The sequence below is a fragment of the Cebidichthys violaceus genome, unplaced genomic scaffold (genome assembly GCF_023349555.1).
Source record: "Cebidichthys violaceus isolate CVI_PGR_0920_01 unplaced genomic scaffold, fCebVio1.0.p SCAF_6, whole genome shotgun sequence".
Classification (NCBI taxonomy): domain Eukaryota; kingdom Metazoa; phylum Chordata; class Actinopteri; order Perciformes; family Stichaeidae; genus Cebidichthys; species Cebidichthys violaceus.
In genome coordinates this window covers 11804852-11824662 of record NW_027176816.1, presented here as the reverse complement: position 1 = coordinate 11824662, position 19811 = coordinate 11804852, and the positions used below count along the sequence as shown (strand labels likewise).

Below are 19811 nucleotides of genomic sequence, written 5' to 3'. Positions count from 1 at the left end.
CAGATCTTTTGTCCAGTGTTTATAATTAGTATAACAATTATTTAATTATCGTAAACCAGCTGGACCACAAAAAAGATTTATGGAAAGCACTATCTATTAAAAATATATATCAAAAATATATTTTTACAGCTAAATCTGGTTATTTTTGTCTTTACTTTACTCAAACTAATAGGAATGTAAAGAATGTGATGGTATCTATTTCATCCTGAGACAAATGAAACAGCCCATTATGAACAAAGGCTTCGCCTGCTTTGAAGCCTTTAAAAGACCAACAATAGCAGTGTTTTACCTCAACACCTGTTTGCTCCTCAAGCCTCATATTAGATGTTTTTTGAGTTTCTGTGTTGATATAAAAGATGGAAAATATAAACGCTCACAGAGTGAAGTTCAGGCCCAAGTTCTGTGAAAATCCTAATCGTACCAGGAGTTGCCCCATTATAACCTTGGAAGCAGCCCTGTACAAGAGACCTAGGTTGTTGTTGTTTTTTTATTATTTTGTAAGGAAACAATAAGCTTGATGTGCAAAAAGGAAATGATACCGCAAAATTCACTTTTTTGTTAAAGTTCACTGAAAGGACACGCTTCACATCTTTTTATTGCTTATGCCACATGTTATAATTTTCTTTAATCAGGCCATTTCTTCACACAAAACATGATCACTGAGATGTCAGTGGCACAACTGGTACAGTTTGTCTCTCATGCAACCTTTTTCTTTTACACTAGAAACAAGTATTGTTGGTGGAGTGTACTGTTTTACCTGTTATTGATTATGCTGATGTGTGAAGTCAGAACTGAAGTGGGAAAGAAAACTTTTAGATTTTCTCCACCTACTGTATGGACCAATCTACAGACAGCACAATAACCTTGAATAAGTTTCAAAACTATTGTAAAATCTATTGAGGCCATTTTAAAATCTCAAATCTACGTGCTTTTATGTTAAAGTTCATACAAGGAACTTTCATTTTTGTTGATTTTGGCGGTCCCTGTGGATGAAAGTGGTAATGTGTCCGAGCACCAGAATCCCTTTAGGAAACCTCTCATTTTACTGCAGCGGGGGTTTGACAGTCTGCCTTGCTAAGTCCTGGTTCTGGTTCTCCCGTGCCTCCCTTCCCTACAGTGGGCCCAGCAATACGGCTTGGGCCAACAGCAGCTCTGCTCTGCTCTGCTCCTGGCAGGTTGAAGGCGAAGCCAGATCTGGGTAGGTCCGCGTCGGGCTGCTCGCTGCTAAACTGAGTCTGAGCTGATGGAGGTCCTGGAAAAGGACCTGCATGATTTCATCTGATTTTGTGCGGAATCCAACCCGGTGGCACCGATGACGAGCTTTAAGAATGACTTCATAGACATAGACAGTCTTCTCGCTGATTGTCTCGTTTACGTATGTAGGTCATATAGAGGCATCAGTATTAAACTGAGACTGTTTCATAACCAGTTCCTCACAGTGACTTTCATTGTGTGTGTTGTTCCGATTCTTGGCCAGGTCTACCATGTGAGAGAGATCTTCAATCTCAATGGGACAAACCTGGTTAAATTAAGGTAAAAGAAAAAAACAGAAACAGAATCTCACCTTCTCTCCAGGCATGAAGTTGTTATGACACAAAGGACAGTGGTTGGAGCCTTTACCCGAGATGGGGGCTGAAATAGAAACACAACACCTTTAAACTACCTAATATACAATTACAGAAAAGGTCCCGAGAACATGCCAGAGAAAATGAAAATTATGGGAACATAAAAGGCTCACTGATATCAATTATCTATGAAGACATATGACTGGTAATAGAGACGTAGTGCAAGTCTTGATACTGTCATCAGTTTGGATGCTACATTGACAGTAAACTTTGCCTTCAAACTGGAACAAAACAACAAGAACAGGAAGTTCCAATAGGAAAAGCTGACCTCAGCGTTCAGATAGTAAATACTGGCAACAGGGCTGTTTGAAACCAACACTGTGGAAAACTACTGAGTTCTGATTTCTTCAAGGCTCCGTGTAGCATAGTGAGAACATTGAGAATATTTTTCATGTTTTAAAAGAGCTTTGAGCTGTAGGCCACCTGTCGGAGGATGACTATCCGACAAACTGAGCCAAATATATTAAAAGAGACATCTGAGCTGCACTGGGTGCAGAACAAAGGTCAGCTCAAGCACTCCAGGCTGTTTAGAACCAAGGTACAAACCAGGAAGTAAAAAACATGAGCAGAAGTATGTTCATCCACCTGAGAAGCACCTGTGAATCAAATGTTATGCTTGATCTAATTGAGGAAATTAAGTTTGTTTTTGTGTGTGCTCTGTGAGAGAAGGAAAGAGAAGTTTGAGGTTTGAGGGCAAACACTGTCAGATGTACATAAGAAAAATTGCCTATACTCATCCAAAGGATAATATCAAGTAGAGTTTGTCTGAAGTCAACAAAGTCGGCTTAAAGCGGCAAAAAACAACAACAAAGACCTAAGTAGCCTCACAGCCATGTGTTGGAGTTGTATTGGAATTGAATTGTGGTGTTACTTATGTGAGCTTAAGCATGCATAGGTAAAGTTGGAGAGAACACTCACTGGCCACAAATGGAACCAAAGAGAAGGTCCAGCCAGAATACACCGGATAGATGCAATCCCCCAATTTAAGGACAATACAGCAAGACAAGGATCTTAACTCTTTAACGGTTTAACAGACAAAGTTATCAAATAGATTTTAGGCCAAACAGTGGAATCTTTTTGAAATGGCCTAGCCGATGACCTGACCTCAGTCGAACTGAGCATGTGGTGCCCCCCCCCAAAACAAGCAAGATGTGCAGCTGGCTGCAGTACAGGCTTCACAGAGCATCACCAGGGAAGACACCACGTTTCTGCTTCACCCACTAATTTATCCCTATCCCTATGAATGAGGATGTAAACACCATCAAATCAACTCGTTGCTTTAACCTCATAGTCCATGTTTCATTTCAAATAAATACAAACAGGAGTACAGAGCCAAGACAACAAAAATCACAGTAACAGTGAGAATGCCGTCTCTGTTCATGTTGCAGCATTGCATTCAGTCTTGAGTCTCATACGTTGTCTTGTGTAAATGCTACTAAATTCTAAGTTGGCAGATTCTGAAAGCAACCATTTTAGAAAACATAGATATGTTAAATTGGCAGCACGTCTACATAGAAGAAAAGCATGTCTGAAAGGAGCTCATGTCCTGTTGTACTCATTTGCTTTGTTACATGAATGCTCACCATATAATCTGACACCAACCATGTCCTATGGATTGAGAGAACTTCAAATATTGTTGTTAATAAATAACTTATATTATACTAATAACTAATTCTGCCAGAGAGTGTCTCCCTTTGCGCCACAAGGTGCAACAGTAAAGCAATATATTATGAGGTTATTTTGGTTTTATTTAACAGTTGTGGTTATCTAAGTGGTCATTGACAAATACAAAATGACCAAATTTTTCCAGTACATTTTTTGTCACATAGAAAACTACCCATTAAAAGTGTCCTGATAGTCTAGCGGTTAACACTTTTACTACTGTATGCGCAATGTCCATCATTCTGGCTTGGGACCTTTGTTTCATGTCATACTCTTATGTCCTATTGATTTTAAACTGTTACCATCCAATAAAGATAAAAAAGAAAAGAAAATGTACCCATATTAAACGAACTACACGATTTTCCACACATAAGTAATTTTCAGAAAGTTTCCAATGGCATGATGAGAGTGAGACTGAGAACTCACGGTTGCAGGCGGGGCCCTGGACATGGCGAGTCAGCGCTTCGGTGGCCACGGCCTCTGAGCAGCGCGGGCACTGGCTGAACTTGGACCTGCTTTCACATTCGCCGAGTAGGTGCTCTGTGAGGCTGGCTATCTCGACTACCTGTGAACACAACGCAGAGCTTCATGCAAAGTCTTCAAGCTTTGTAACTGAGCTGGTGATTCAACAGCTTCTTTTAGGGGGACTACATACATGGCGACACCTTTGGAAATCTACCTGTCTGCATTGGTCGCAGCGTCTCAGCATAGGACAGTGTTTCCAGTAGTGAAGGTCCAATCCGTCCTCTGTGAATGACTCATCCTTTTTACCACAAAATATACACAGGCTGGAATAGTGGGAAAAAACACAAGACTGTGTGAAAACTGCACAGACAACATTAAACCTGTGATATCAGGGCAAGGCTAATATGCTATATACATTCTTTCTATTATTATTATTATTTTATTTTTTTAAAAGGTCTTTGTTTTGAGTCTCTTACTTGTCCAGATAGTTGATAGATTGTTGGACGTCAATACTGTCTGTTACCTTGTTCTGCAGCACTTTTGTGACAGCTGAAAATAAAGAAGACAGCATCTGTTACTTGTCATGACTCGCCTCGAAATATTTAAGTAAAATTAAATAAAAATCATTAAGTTGTGAGCAGCAAAACTTCTTATATTTTGTATGTTTGCTGTTACTGATTGTGTTGTGCCTGCAGTCTATTTCCTTGGGTTCATGGTAGGATTGACTGGCAGCATCGGTGTAATATCTTATTGTTATATTGTCTTTAAATGGAGCTTTTGTTTCTTTTTTATTGACATGCTAAGAGAAGCACCATACTTTGGGTTCAAGTGGTTGAACTCTCGAGAGCACCGTTGCTGGGCAACTAACAACAAAAGTAGACTCCCTATCCTCTTTGGAAATGGTCATTGATTTTTTTTTTTTTTGCATCTCAATGCTGTGCTGAAGCAAAAGTGTCTAACTACTGTGGGCTCTCCCATTTATGTCACAAGTCCTCAGAGATACCTTCAAAATAGTCCACTCATATATCACAGGTCACATTCGAAGGCATTAGCGCCACATGACTCAAAAGACTACATTAGCACCATGTTGCTGTTTTGTGCCATAAAGCAATATCCCTCTGTGCTTTAAAGCAATCCAAATCAGAGCTGGTGGAGCACAGTATAAAATGGTGTTTAACTCTACTCAAGAACATTTTTAATGTGATTCGGAACCGAGAGGTTTTTGTCTGCTTCTTTCTAGTCAAACATGTGTACGTACTTGTTTTGACTGCTTTTTGGGACTCAGGTTTGGGGGCTTCTTTCTTGGGCATTTGTCCGTTGCTGCTTTCATTCCCTCTCTCCTTCACAAGCAGACATAGAGAAATATGAATAGGTTTCAGAGAGCACAGTTCCAAACAGAGATGCTGTAATAGAAGGAAAGCTCTACAGTGACTACAGACATTGTGGAACAATAGTGGACCTCCTCTTCGTACGACTCTTAAGGAGATATAATGTACCAGTGTTGGTATCTGTTCATGTGAATAACTGAGTTTCTGACCACCTAGAGAGCCAAAATTCTACCAGAGTCATAAATCCAAATTAGTAGCCATTATAAGAAGTGATGTAATCGCAGTCTAATGACAACTCCACCTACTGTGATCTCTTTCAAGGCGGCCAGCTGCTCCTGAAGAAAGTGGATCTCCTCCTTCTCTTTTTGCCCATCCTGCTGACCACCTCCCTTATTCAAAATCTGGGGAAAAAAGTGACTCATAGTCAGTTTTTCAGTTGCATTTGAGTTTCTCCCTTTCTTCTCTCTTTCTCCTGTTTATATAATTTCTTGATCACAGATATTTCTCGCTCACCACGCCATCTTTTAAACTGAACAGCTTAAAGCTGTCCAGACTCTTAGAGCCATTATGTAATGGGAGGGCTAGGTCGCTAATAATGCCAGTGAAAATTGAGAAACATGGTCACTGTGTGAGTCAGAAACTTTACGGTAACTCAAGCTGACTTGTTTACCGGCTGCGTTTGTGGTTTCAGCTAACAGCTATCCTTTACCACATTTTGTGAAGATGGGAAAGTCCGGTTTGTCGCCAGTGCAATCTTAGTCCAGTTGGTGATGACATGAAGGATTTGGTAGAGATGCAACCTCTTCTACATTATACCACCAAATATATTCATGCATGGATCTGTTGTGAATCATTTGTTTAACCAGGTGAGTAAAAGACAAGACTGCCTGTGCTGGCTTTGGCAAAAGGAAAGCAGCGGAGGAAACATGAAACTCTGTTACTGTCAGCTTGGAATAAATAACAAAAACATGACGTCATGCAGTCCCCTCTAAAACGTTCAAGAGAGCGCTCCCATCTGCCATGTCTGACAGTTTCACTGTCCATGTACCAGCTGCTCCTCGCTGACTACAATCTGTTTGAACAAGTGAACGCGCCGTTGGCCTGTCAGTTAGATGCAAATTTTGTTTTTAACACCGACAATATAGACGCTAATACAAACATCTGAAATGTTACATTTTCACAATAGAAATAGGAGATTTCAGTTATTTTGTTGTGTGTATTATATTCCTTATTTAAGTGAATGAGAGATTAATTTGCAGTGAAGAAAGAAAAAAACAAAAACGTCTTGCCTGAGTGTCCACCAGCCTCCCATCAATCTTGGCAAAGCCATCGAAGAGGGTTTTGAAAAGGAAGTTCTTTCGTGCAGCAGCATCGTTGGGTGGCAGGTAGTGGAGGACAGCAGCTCTGTGCTGCTGGTACGTGGATAAGATGATGTGCACCGCCAGCTCTCGAACCGCTGGTGCATTGTGCTCCAAAGCTGCTGTGCAGAACTGATGGAGGAAAACAGGGCTTTCTATTAACATGTGGACACTGAGCAGGAATTTTTAAATGACTGGGTTTTACTGTTCTAACATATCTCATTAGGCAGTTTCAGCTTTGGTTTGACCTATTGAACTGAGACACCTTTAATGGAAATAAGAAACTTATATGGAACTGTAAGCAAGATTTCATTTTGAATGATAACAAAGAGAAAATTAAAAAAGCACCTCTTCTTTACATCTAGACACAGAACTGTGGGTTAGCCTGTGCAACTGGTGATTATAGACTTGAGCTGATCGCCATCAGTACATGCACTTACAGCTTTCTGCAGTGACCTGATTTCATAAACGTCAGGCATGGTAGAAACCAGGTCGCTTTCATCGGGGTAAGGGATTAGAAAAAAAACGGACTCCCCCAACTAGAAATCTTCTGGAGAAAAACACTTTCTTGGCCATGAGAACCATGATGTGACAAAGAGTTTCAGACCGTTTCACTGCAAGGAAGCGTGACGAAAGGAGAGATCATTGCACGTAGCGGTGCATCCAAGTTGGTTGCCGGCACTCAACATATTCATATGCTCAATTCACATGACAGCTATCAGGAGATAATCTGAAATAACCTGAAATAACCAAAGTTCCCTTTGTAACCCTTTGTCGGTTTTCCTGTATAACCTGTTTCTTAGAGTGTTCTTCCTCCTTCATCTGACTTCAAGGAACTATAACTATCACTGAAACTGATCTGACTTTATTCATCCTTATTGTGTTTTCAGATGTTGTTCTACTGCGTTTAAATTGCGTTTGAAAGGTGCCATTCAATTGAACCTGACTGGCCTTATCTCACCTCCAGTGTGCTGGGGAAACCTGGCAGGCCACAAAGAATATTCAGTGCTCGCTATTTAACAAATAAAAGTATTGTGAAGCAATATTTGCAGTCTAGTTTCATGTGCAAAAAACAGCAACATTGTTCAGGGAAGTGCACATTGTGACGTAAAAGCAGCCCATTATCCAACATAATCTGTGTACAGAGAGTCGCAACACAATGGCCATCCCGCCAGAGGAGAACGTTAAAACTAAACTGTGTATAAAGACCAGCCGCCCCTCGTTCAACTGGCTCTGGGACAGTTTGCCATTATTCTCTGTTGTCTCAGCCGCCCACTTCTCATTTTAATTGCAAGAAATTCAATCACCCCCCTTTTTTCCCCCTCTGGCTCCCGCTTCGGAGCAGATCACCCAGGTGACAGCATGGTGGAAAAGGAAGAATGCTCAAAATATAGCTGGGCTAACACTGTAGAGCTATCAAGAGGGCTAGTCAGGACATTTAAAGAGGCAGATAACAGCAGAGGAATTACTTTGAATTTCAGGATTCAGTCATCCTTGTGTTTAATTAATCAGGGTTCCCAAACCTGTTTTTAGATTCTTCCCTCTCACTCCCACTGCCTTTCTCTGTACTCATCCATGGCCTTTCCACTACTGGAATAAGGTGGTGTGGCTCGTAGGTCTGAACTGAATAGTTCAACATTTCTAAGCGTCATTCATGACATTGAATTATAATTATTATTAATAACTTTGGCTGTCCATAGCGGTTTCTTTTTCTGAGCGATCCAACTCTTTTGTGTGGACACTCCGGGCGCTTCTAGTTGAAAAGCACTGCCAGCATTTGTTTTTTTCTGGCAGAAAAAAGTCTTATAGAAATATTGCAGAAGATTGCACCTTCTCTTTCACTCTCTCTCTCTCTCTCTCTCTCTCTCTCTCAAACACACACTGTGAGCGCTGTTGTGTCTCTATAATTGCCATGTCAAAAGATGTAATTATTTACATAATTCACATGTTTTTATTTCTTGAAATAATGTCCTTCAATCTATATTTTTAGGCCTTTGGCCTCTCAAAAACAACATTTTCACTGTAGCCTAAAATCTCTCCCGCTTGCCAGCGCACAAAAAGGGAAGCAAGCAGCTTTATTAACGGACCTTCATAGCTTCATTCGAAAAACCTCAATAAAAGCTTTCAATATAAAAAATGACATTCGGTACAGCCCTAGTGGCTCGGGCCGATCCTCTTTGTGGTGGACGATGATGACATTGATGATCTCGTGTCACATGCGAGTGTGTTGTGGGTGTGGCAGGGGAGAGATTACCGCACAAATAGACCATCATGTTTTATTGTTGTTATTCTGTTTTTTAGTTATTTCTTTGCCATTTCCCATGGGCAAACGCTTTGTGGGCAGGTGCTGGTCCACGTCCGGGTGGTTGGGGAAAGCTGCAACAGCTAAATTATTAAATATGAATTAATTAAACAACAGCTGTTCCTGTTGTGCAACTTGTTTGTTTGTGTTTGGTGGCTCTTACCACTAAATCAAAGGCCCCGTGATGGAATTTGTAGGTTCATACATACATACTGACAGGGTGAAATCTGTGTAGAGGTGCATATATTTCCGTTCTTATTTTGAAGGGAAGATTTGATTATAAGCCCTCCTCCTCCATCACCACTTGCACTAAACCTGGTGTCTCCTACGTGTTTCTCATCAAACTGTTTAATGTGAAAATTCAGAGAAAAGGCAGGCTGTGAATTAAAGCACAGCCCTCCTGTCACGTCTCAATCCAGACTGGAAATGTTTCCCAGGCAAACACGGGAGGCAGCCAATACAAAGACGACAGGCGCTGAGCAAGCATGCGCGGACATGCAAACACAGGCCACCCAATGCCATCTGTGTGGCTCTGGCTTCAGAGGGTGGAGAAACTCAGTGGACAAACCCAACAATTTGCTCTCGCTGATAAAAGATGTGCAGAGTCAAGAGAAGGGCTGAGAGAAGGGGGATGGGGCGGAGGAGCGGCCGTAAACTAGAGAGGGGAGGACCCTGGTCAATAGTTGGATAGTTTGCACGTAGAGATTAGGTCACTGCTGGAAACCAGAGGAGTGCAGGGGACGTAAAGTGGATGCCAACGGTGACAACATTGTCTCAGCTGACCGGAGTTTACTGACATGCTGTCTGGGGGAACTGAATGGCCACAGAAAGTCAGGGAGGGACTGATCCCTTTTTGGTTAGTCACAGTGTAATATTTAAGCCAAATGTAATGGAAAATAAGCCAGATGGATGACTACTTCTATGTGGAATAATACAGGCACTGCACTGTATGTATCTATATACAGTACTTGTGCTATCATGTTATAGAGGATATGTCGTGATTGCTAATTCCAGATTGGGAAGAGATGAAATAGACACTTTGCCAAAAAAACAAAAGTAGTAGTTGTTAACAGCTCTAGTATTGAAATCTGTGACCACAGATACCTACAGTGGCATTTTACATTTATTTGTGAGATTTTAAGGGTATAAAATCCCCTGAAAACATTTAAAGAGTATGGAAACCGAAGGCTGCTGTGGTTGAATTGTTTTCCCTCTATATAAAGGAATAATGTTGTCATTATCTCAAGATTTAAGAAAATCATAGCAACCAAAGCTGTTCTCAACTTCCATTCTGAGAATGTTGGGGTTAGACTGTCTAAATGTGGTTCCTACAGCAAACAAAAGGTTGATTTCCCAAGACAACAAGATCATCAACTTGTGATCTTGAGCTAACAGAAAGCCACCTCGGCCTCTCTCAACTTCCGTACCAGAGAAAACACAGATCCAAAATATAGATGCATTTCGCATTATTTAGGAATTTTACCATCATGACATTTTCCAGGGTGAAGCCAGAGTTTTCTGTACCCAGGTCAGCGAGTAGCTTCTGGAGCAGCTCAGCCCGACTCTGAGCCAGACGAGAGGGGAAGTTGGATTTGAAGGGCTTCACCAGCTCACCAGGGATCACCTGCAGAGCGCGTACATCCTTCAAAACAGCAATTTCCTAAAAGAAGGACATAAGAAAGAGACAATGACTTTGGAACTTACAGTGTAAAAGCCATGCAATGTAAATTCAGTATCCTAATATCTGTGCTGTACAGTAAACATATCTGTGTGATGCTACACGTGGTGATTTGTCATTCAACACAAGCATCTGTTTGAGAGACAAGTCATGACAGAGAATACAAGTGTACAATTAAGGTAAGAACGAGGATGGTTCTTGGAAAAACTTCTCTCAGTTGTTTGCCATTTTAACCTCACCAGGTGAGTGGAATGTATGTCGGAAATTTGACACACACGCACAAAAAATGACAAATGTGTCATCATACAAAGAGGCATTCAGTCATGATTTCAGAGGGCTGGGACTCATGGTAACTGTCTGCACAGTTGTGGCCTAAGTTAAACTCCTTGAAAGAGAAGCTAGTGTAGCTCATAAAGACCTCCATCCCTTTATTAGTCATCAGACACACCGATGCACGAGTTACACTGCAACAGATTCCGGCTATAGCAAATGCACACTACGCAAGGTGCACAGAGAGTTGGACATTAAAGTCACCACTCAATCCCTCAGCCCAGTAATACTTTCTGATCTCACCCGCCAGTGAATCCAACCCTGAGGTCAACATCATGTTAGGCAAGCTAACTTAAGACGTGACAAGCTCTTTTAAAAACAATAAACACATACGATAGGCACACTCTCTTTGATTAGGATTACTTTGTTTATGTATTTACATTACATTACATTACATTACAGTCATTTAGCAGACGCTTTTATCCAAAGCGACTTACAATAACTGCATTCAACATTGGTAATCAAAAGAACTACTAGTCACCAGAAGTCATAAGTCCATTTCCTTTTCCAAACAAGCATCTAAGAGCATGAAGCAGAGCATAACTCAGAGCCAAAGTACAGTGCAGAAACAAGAAAAACAGTTAGTGCTATAAGTAATACGAATACAATAAGTGCAACAAGCTAGTATGAAAACAATAAGTGCTAAGTTGAAGGCTCAAGGTAGCACTTCCTGAAGAGGTGGGTTTTCAGCCTGCGCCGAAAGATGGGCAGCGACTCCGCTGTCCTGACGTCAGTGGGAAGTTCATTCCACCACTGTGGGGCCAGGACAGAAAACAGCCGTGACCGGGTCGATCGGCCGCAGGGACCTCTGAGCGACGGGGCGACCAATCGCCCTGAGGCAGCAGAGCGAAGTGGTCGGGCGGGGGTGTAGGGCTTGACCATGGCCTGGAGATACATGTAACTGTCCTCTCAACCAGGTGAGTGGTGGACGCTTAAGCCCTTATTAAATTATTTCATTAGATTAAAACGCCAACCAACAAAACTGGCTGAATCTGAGAACTAAGGACTATGACGCATACGGCCCTGGTTCAGCTACTCGCTGCATCAGCAGGTTGCTTAAACACACACAACCTCATTCATCATACCTACAGACATCTGTATAAACTCTGGGGGAAAAAGCCACACACGTATGAAAGGTGTTAAAATAATCTACAGCATACAGTGGCAACATTACATGCGGCTCTTATAGTGTCATTACAATGGGGACCGTAGTCGTGTGAAAACAACATGGAGCGTTTCTACTCCACTTTTAAACAAAAGGCATCCGTGGCCATGATTTTACATTATGCTGTTGGAACAATATCTGTAAAAAATGTAAAAAAAACTAGCTCATTCTGTTTTCACAGTACTAGTTTGATAATCTCAAACTTTTTTTTTTTTTTTCAATCATGACTTCATAAACTGTCCTGCTTCTGCACATGCTCACTCAAATGAACACAGTGTTCCAGCAGAGACACACTGTCTCTCTTTGACTGTTTATAAGTTAAACGCTCTCTGAACCGTTTCTATGGGTGGTGCATATTTCTTGGAAAAATCGTCTGGTTTCTGAGAGATAAAGTAGTATATTCTGACTAAAAGTGTTGCCTCAATCCAAAATCCCAGATATAGAGAAAACACGTGCAGGCAGTGTTTACTAAAGTTTGCCCTTGGAGGGAAGTTGGATTGGATTTCACACTTGTTACACACATATGATATTCCCTCTGTTTGCTTACTCTGGAGCGTGTAATTAAGGCATATTTTTTTTTAATGCAGACTGATTTCATCCTGAATGGAGGCAAACATGCTCCATTCAACATTCATATAAAAACCCACTTAAGTAAACAAATGAATAGAATCAGTTTGACCTGCAGGGGCACGGAAGCCATTGTCAGTGACGTTTTATGTGTATTTATCTGATGTGATTATTAATTATAACAATGAGATTATTATTTTACTGACATCAAAATTATTTAGGAAAGGGCTTACAGGAGGGATTCAGCCTTAAGATTACCCTTTTAATCAATTAGCGGATCAACAACAAATGTATTAACGGTTTAAGTCATTTACTAATAGAAATGCCAAACTCTTAAAGTCAGGATTCAATTGAAATGAGACAATACAAATACGCTTTTCTTAGAAAGACTTTTGATATACTACTGTGTTACAATACTATAAGTGTTGAATAATGGAACAGATTGTTTTTTCTATACGTTGAGGACATGCCAACATGTTTACAGCAAAAACACACTTGATCTTATTGTGTATTTATAAGGTGTTTTAAATTCAATGAGGACTGTATTAAAACAACATGGAGAGTCACCTCTTACATGGCACCCATGGCCAGACAGGAAGGCTTCTGTTCAATAAATCGAGTAGTAGTAATATTATAACAATACAGTAGTACTAACTACACACGGTCAACCTTTTACAAAGTTTGCCTTTGGTGTAAAGTTTTATTGAGTGTTGGATTCAGTTATTTGCATAAATACATGTCAATTTAATCGATTTCTCCTGCATGTGTAATACAGCGGTTGCTGATGAACACATCATTTAATCTACCATATTTTCACCAATATCAATACGAGAAAGCAGACAAAAAACTACATACAGATATCACAATGGTTCTGCCTGTTTGACCAGGAGGTGTCATTTTCTAACCTCATGAAAAAGATCATTCAGTAAAGGAATAATTATCTGCTTTAACCTGAACAAAAGCGTTAGAATTAAGACATTCATTGATTCATCACTTCACCATTTAGCTGTGATCTAATGAATTTCTCACACTGCTAAAAATCCCTAACCATAACAGATCCACCCTTATATGAATCATGGCATATTTTATGAAAAGAGTTTAATGGAAACCAACTGGTGCCACTGGCGCCACATAAACCTGTCAGTCCAGTGTGTTACAATACCTGAATGAAGGCCTTGGCCGTGCCGCGGAGGCGGCTCGCTGAGTCTCCAGTCCTGGCCAGCAGGTTGGGCCAAGTCTGGTCTATGCAGTGGGTCACCTCAGCCCGGCCCAGACCCAGACCTGGGATCAGCTGGCTCAGCAGTAGCCGCAGCAACTTCAAGGAGGCGTGGAAAACCTAAGGAGAGAGCCAGTGGACGTTTAGCTCCAAACTTAGTGGACTTTCCAAGAAAGGCTAGTGTAGTGGAAATTAAAGTATTTCCTTGTGAGAGATCTAAAAAGTATCTCAAGCCTTCTGTCTTTTAAGGATTTATTACAGGATAAGATATAGAAAAATTATAAAAGAATAGTGAACAGATTAATTAACAGATTAATCTAACAGAGTCATAGATTACGATACAGCTGTATAGCAGAGAGCGTTCCTTCACCCATGGTAGAACAAAGGAAGACTCTGCCTTCTCCGTAAAGAAGGCCCTTCTTAATGCTTGTCTGAGCGGAGTATCATCCTCCTCAGCAGAAACTACGTATCAATCAAAGTCCAGCTGTCCAGTTCCATGTGGCCTATGGATGTTTATATAAATCAGGTAACCATCTGTTCTCTATAAGGCCCTATCAAATGGAAGTTGCCCCCCTTTGTTCCCATGAGCCTGTTTATCCAAAGGCCAAAGTTCAAACTAGACAGAAAACACATGATCAACGGATCTAAGTAAGAAATAATCATTAGAAGTTACATGAAACCAATTTTCCCCCGACATCTAGCACCAGGATGACGTCAATTAGCAAAGAGGCTCGACTTGGCAATGTCCACTTTGAGTTGGTTCGAGTATGCAGATGGAGAGGGACAATCAGTGAAGCAAAGATTCCAACTAGCCGGTTTTTACAGGTCAATTGAATTATCAATGTTTGTAGAATTGTGTGTTTACAAGGCAGATTTAGACATGTAACAAAACACCCTGGGCTGCATTCAGACCCAGGACGACATGACATGCAGATTAGAGCACAGAGTTGGCAGATTAAGTTGTATTAAATAAGTGAAGCAAGTTTGTGGAGCAGCAAATCAACCAGTTGACTTCTTAATGGAGTATTCTGTGTATCAACGTGGCTAGGAAAATAAATCACGAGAATTATTGAGGCACTACTTTGTTCATTACCATACAAGCTGTAGGTGAGAGAGGGGTGACAAGGCCATCCTTGTCAAAACTGTTTGTTTAAGGAAGCCAGCTCTGGGAGAGAGAGCACTAGGGTTGCATATGGGACAGGGTCAACATTGTGTGTGCTTATGATTTGACTACATGAACGTTAGCTCTGTTTGTAAAAGAGAACGTGATTTATTGAAGACTCTGACAGTGATAAAGTAAACATATTTATAATGCCTAATAGGGCAGCTTTACTGGCGAAAGTTTCTGTTCGATTAACGTTCACAGCATCAACTGTCTTTTGAGGAACGTGACTCACAGATGACACTTTATCCAGGAGGGCCTTCTTGACCAGGAAGACTGCAGCTCTTGTCATGTTTCTCAGCTCCTCCTTGGGGGTGGCGGGTGATAGCTCCAAAAGCTTCTTGTGCACAGCCAGGAGAGCATTCTCTCTGTGGGACCAGGTTTTGGAATACGCCCCAGCCACCTGGAAAAGAAGAGAGGGCAAAAGATTAGCCAAGAGATAGCGCAAATATCAGTGATATAGGTATTACAGCAGATGTGGATAGAGATTTGCATATATGCTGTGAACTGTAGAGAGATCATATATTACCAGGGACGTGCGGCCAGGGGAGGCAGGTGAGCCAGAGCCTCACCTGCCATCATGAAAAGTAAAAAACAAATAATGCTAAAATAAAATAAATATTAATATTTCTGTACTGATCTGTGCTATAAATGTAATTTCTCTATGATTCCAATCATTTCAAGCATTTTTATAATCAAAATTGCTGAATTAGCGCATGTCCTGTTCAAACAGAGGAGACACATGAGGTGAGGCAGCGACGAGCTGTGCCTCACCTCAGCTTGCGCAATCCCTCACAAACTGGGTTGAGCGCGTGTCTTTTGCTTTCTCATTGTTTGTCACCACTGTAATATTTGTAGACACTTTTATTATATATCCTTTCATTCCATATAATAGGTAGTGTATTTCACGTGTGTGTAAAACATATTTAGTGTTGCTGATCTGACATCGAACCGCAGTGAAAAAGCACAGAGGGGAGGCAAACACTACTCTGCCTCAAAGAAGAGGGCGTGCGAGAGCCCACCGGTCGGGTTTATGCTTGTTCTGTCGTTGCTCTTCTTCTACACTTCTCTTCTTCTTATATTTTGCTTTGACCACAAAAATGTAAGATTATATATCCAAGCTTAAAAATGTCTAAAAAAAACAGGGAAATATGACCAAATCAACAGCAGTTCAACGTCGGACAGGTAAAGTAACCTTTTATGTGTTTGTTGTTCTCTTTTTACATCCGTGGTTGTTACACAGATTATCGCGGAATCTCACGATTTTCACGGGTGGCGCCCGCGAGCGCTCCGCTTCTGAAACGCTCCCGGTGGTGCGGGTCGGTGGGGCAGATCGCGGCACACACTTTCCCGGTGGAATCAAATATGTACCTTACCTATGTGTGTGTAAATAATGCTGATATGAAAAACAACCAGTAGTCAATGTGCAAGCTGACAATTGAATGGTGATTTAAGCTTCTCTATTGGGTTCATATATTTGTAAATCTGACTAATGTAGTGTCAGTGCCTCACCAGCCACAAACCTCACCGCACGTCACTGTACATTACAAACCCACGTTTTTGAACAAGATCCCTTAAAGCTGTGCTAATCAATACTTCTTATATTATCAATGGATCAAATGACTGTGGAATGAGAAAAAATAGTATCTGGCAGCTACAGAGCGGATATTTTTCTCAGGGGTTGATGGAAACCAAAAAAGAGCTAAAAGGAGAGTTAATCTTAGATTCATTGGTGTGGGTAAACATATATTTCCAATTTTTTATCTCAACTTTTTCTAGGTACCTTTTTAACATATCTTTGGTATTTCTGTACTACAACATCTTGTTACTTATCGGCTGACATATACACCAATACAAATATATTTGGGACAGATAAATTAGGGCGATAATATCTGGCTTATACATAAGAATCTCCTGAAGAGATACCAAAAAAGTATTTTTCAGAGTGCAATGTATAAGTAGAAATAAAAACACTCATTTAACTTAGCAAGCCAGTTGTTTCCACTTTATTTTCTTACCAGGCTTTCTCCATAGACCTCTAGTGGAAGGCTAGCCTCTCTCTGGGCCTTCTCCGTCAGGGGCTCTGGCTCTCCACTCATCTCGGGGCTGTGTGGAGACCTTTGAGCATCGGGTTGGGGGGAGCGCTGGTCTTCAGGGCTCAGAGTGGCCTCCACAGGCCGTTCTTTCCTCTGAAAGGCTGGTAGAGGCCTCTCATCATAAGGCACACAGGTAACCTATCGGCACAAGACAACATTGGTATTGAAAGCTTAGAATAAGCTTTGAATAAGACATTATACAACTTCAAACATTTTTTCTTGCTAATTTAATTAAAGAATAATAACAGAATAATTTTTAAAGGCTCCAAAAAAACTGATCTACACTTTCAAGTCTGTCCATACATTAAAAAAATGTATCATCTCCACCTCTCCGTTCTTTTTTCACTGACTCTCACTTGATCCCTGAATAGGTGTCATGATGACAATGAACGTTTAACCCCACCTATACAAACCCAATCTCCACACAGTCAGCACCGTCTCTTGTGCCCCGAGGCCAACTGGCACTCTGCTGCCTCGTACAAGGCTCAAAGCCCTGCCTTGAGGCCAGGTTGGCAGCCGCCGGAGTCAGCCAACTGTTGCACACTTTTAATTAAATAGCGAAACCCAAACCTGCAGTAGGACCAGTCTTAGTAGGTGCTGAGTAAAGCATAAAAGCCCCCGCTGGTCATAATCTCCCTGTGTGCTCCGTGTTTCGACACTACAGCGGCCTACGGCAGCGGACATGTTCCCAAGGTGCTACTGTAGGCTACGGTCATTCTTACAACAATAAAGGAATTTCATCCAAGCAGAACAAGCTACTGATATAGCCGTCCAGACTACAATCCATATCATCTTCAACAAATATAATATAAACAAGTTGTTACGGTTTTTAAGCGTCTGCAAGTGTTGGTCGTGATTCATGCTGAGTGAAGATGTTGTGATGTGTTCCATGATTTGATAAAGTGTCACTTACGTCTATCTTGGGTACAGCAGCAGGGGTACACGGCGTGTCAGGCTGGCTGCTTAGTTTGGCCACAATAGTTTCTGCGTCTGATTGTTGGTTTTGAGGAGCGTTCATTTTTTTCCCCTCCCTGAATGTGTCTGTGGACCCAAGGGGCTTCATGGGGACTGAACGGCGACCTGGAGAAGGCAGAAGGGCCGGAAGATCCTTTGCTGAGGATGAATCTGCGGCCCGTGAGATCTGGTGACATGACGGAGGGACAGAACAGAATTCAGTTTAGGCAGAATGACTCATGAACACCAACACTTTGTATAAAAATGTATCTTTTCCATCACACAAACGGTGTGAACAGGTGAAGACTGACCATTGTCATGTCCAGCAGGTTGTGGACCTCCAGCTGCTGGTAGACGCTCCTCCGGTACTCTTCCATCAGCTCCTTCTTCTTCTTGGCCAGGTCATAGTCTTCCTTTTCGATTGCACATCGCTTCTCCACATCATATCGAGCCAAACGCTCGCCCACCTGGAAGAGTCCGGAAAAAGGAGAGGTAAAGACAGCCTGACCCTTTACTGTATGTTTACCCAGGTAAACATGGCGGCAGGGCTATTGTACGGTGTCGATGGTCTCATGATAGCTTGAATTTATGTCTGTGTGAGCCTAGATTGACCAAAAGTCTATTGGATATTTGCTATCTTTATGTAGCACTGCTGACAGTTTAAGGGATTGTTTTCCATTACCTGTACACTGTTTATGTGCATTGCCTTGGCACTGATCTTAAATACAATTCCATCTGCTTTGGTAACAATACCATTGTACTCCCCAAGCTAATTGCTGACATCTGGAATTGTAGTGAAATTATTAAGAAGAAGTTTATATATATATATATATATATATATATGAAAGATATATGTGCAGTCACGCGTTAGTCAAACTTATTTTGAAAAGAAAACTAAGGTGAATGGTGAAATTATTCCCCAAACTGAGTTGTCAACACCCATCACAGTATACTGCTCAAATTCCTGGTTCATCTGGTCCACCTAATGCACTTTCTGTAGTTGTTCACAGTTTCCCTGTGTGACGAGGGATTATTTACAACAAATGCAGATGCGCTGACTTTCAGTTTCATCTCTGAGTGAAGTGATTTAGATACTCTTGCTCAGTCGTCAGCGTGTTTACAACCTGTCTGACCGTACAAATGCTTGTTTTTGATGCCTTAGACCAGATTGTTCTGATGTCACTGTGTTCCCAGAGCGATTAAAGCAATTACTTTTGGTGAGCACAGTGTTATGATCAAAAATAGAAACATTGGCCGAAACTACACAAATAAGACGCAGATTGCAATAATCCAGAATCATCCTTTAAACCCAACTGGAGCCCCATACAGCCCCAATGCCTCATAACAGTAAGTGAGCCACATGGTGAATCACTCATATTTAAGGGCTAAAAATTTCCAGTAAGTCAGGAAATGACATGAAGTTGTAATAAATTGCTAACAAGGTGCCAAGTGACACAGCATGAACATCAACACTGTGTGATTCTTTACTCAATTAGACAAAACCAAGTGGTGCAATGAACACGACAACTGTCATGTGTTTTCAGATATCATGTAACACCAAAAAAAACATCCTTTGACATCCTGAGGGTGCGATGACAAGGGATTTTCAGCATGACTACCTTGGCAACTGCTTTGTCTGTGGTGTTAATATGCCAGGCTAACAAGGTGTGTGTGTGTGTGTGTGTGTGTGTGTGTGTGTGTGTGTGTGTGTGTGTGTGTGTGTAATCTGGTTACAGAAAGGCTTGTGGGAGAGACACTACCACAGGACCATCATTGCAGCTGTTGAGCTTATTAAGAATTCATGGTCAGCATGGTAACGCTGTATACAAAGGAGGTCGCTAACAGGAATTTGAACAATGTTTAACAACTACTGTTACAAACAGTGGTGAAGTTACACTGTGTA

General features: G+C 41.3%; 1 protein-coding gene across 1 annotated transcript in view; it reads right to left on the bottom strand.

The window, feature by feature from the left end:
- cep104 (centrosomal protein 104) overlaps positions 1 to 19811 on the bottom strand; it is a 36377-nt gene that overhangs the window by 7027 nt on the left and 9539 nt on the right. Inside the window, exons 8-20 of the mRNA XM_068733031.1 lie at positions 18220 to 18375; positions 17868 to 18095; positions 16877 to 17092; positions 15094 to 15261; positions 13643 to 13816; positions 10224 to 10400; positions 6370 to 6570; positions 5386 to 5481; positions 5011 to 5092; positions 4229 to 4301; positions 3967 to 4075; positions 3714 to 3852; positions 1565 to 1632 (exon numbers count right to left, since the gene is read on the bottom strand). Coding sequence (XP_068589132.1) covers positions 1565 to 1632; positions 3714 to 3852; positions 3967 to 4075; positions 4229 to 4301; positions 5011 to 5092; positions 5386 to 5481; positions 6370 to 6570; positions 10224 to 10400; positions 13643 to 13816; positions 15094 to 15261; positions 16877 to 17092; positions 17868 to 18095; positions 18220 to 18375 — 1887 coding nt within the window. The remainder of the gene's footprint in view (positions 1 to 1564; positions 1633 to 3713; positions 3853 to 3966; positions 4076 to 4228; positions 4302 to 5010; positions 5093 to 5385; positions 5482 to 6369; positions 6571 to 10223; positions 10401 to 13642; positions 13817 to 15093; positions 15262 to 16876; positions 17093 to 17867; positions 18096 to 18219; positions 18376 to 19811) is intronic.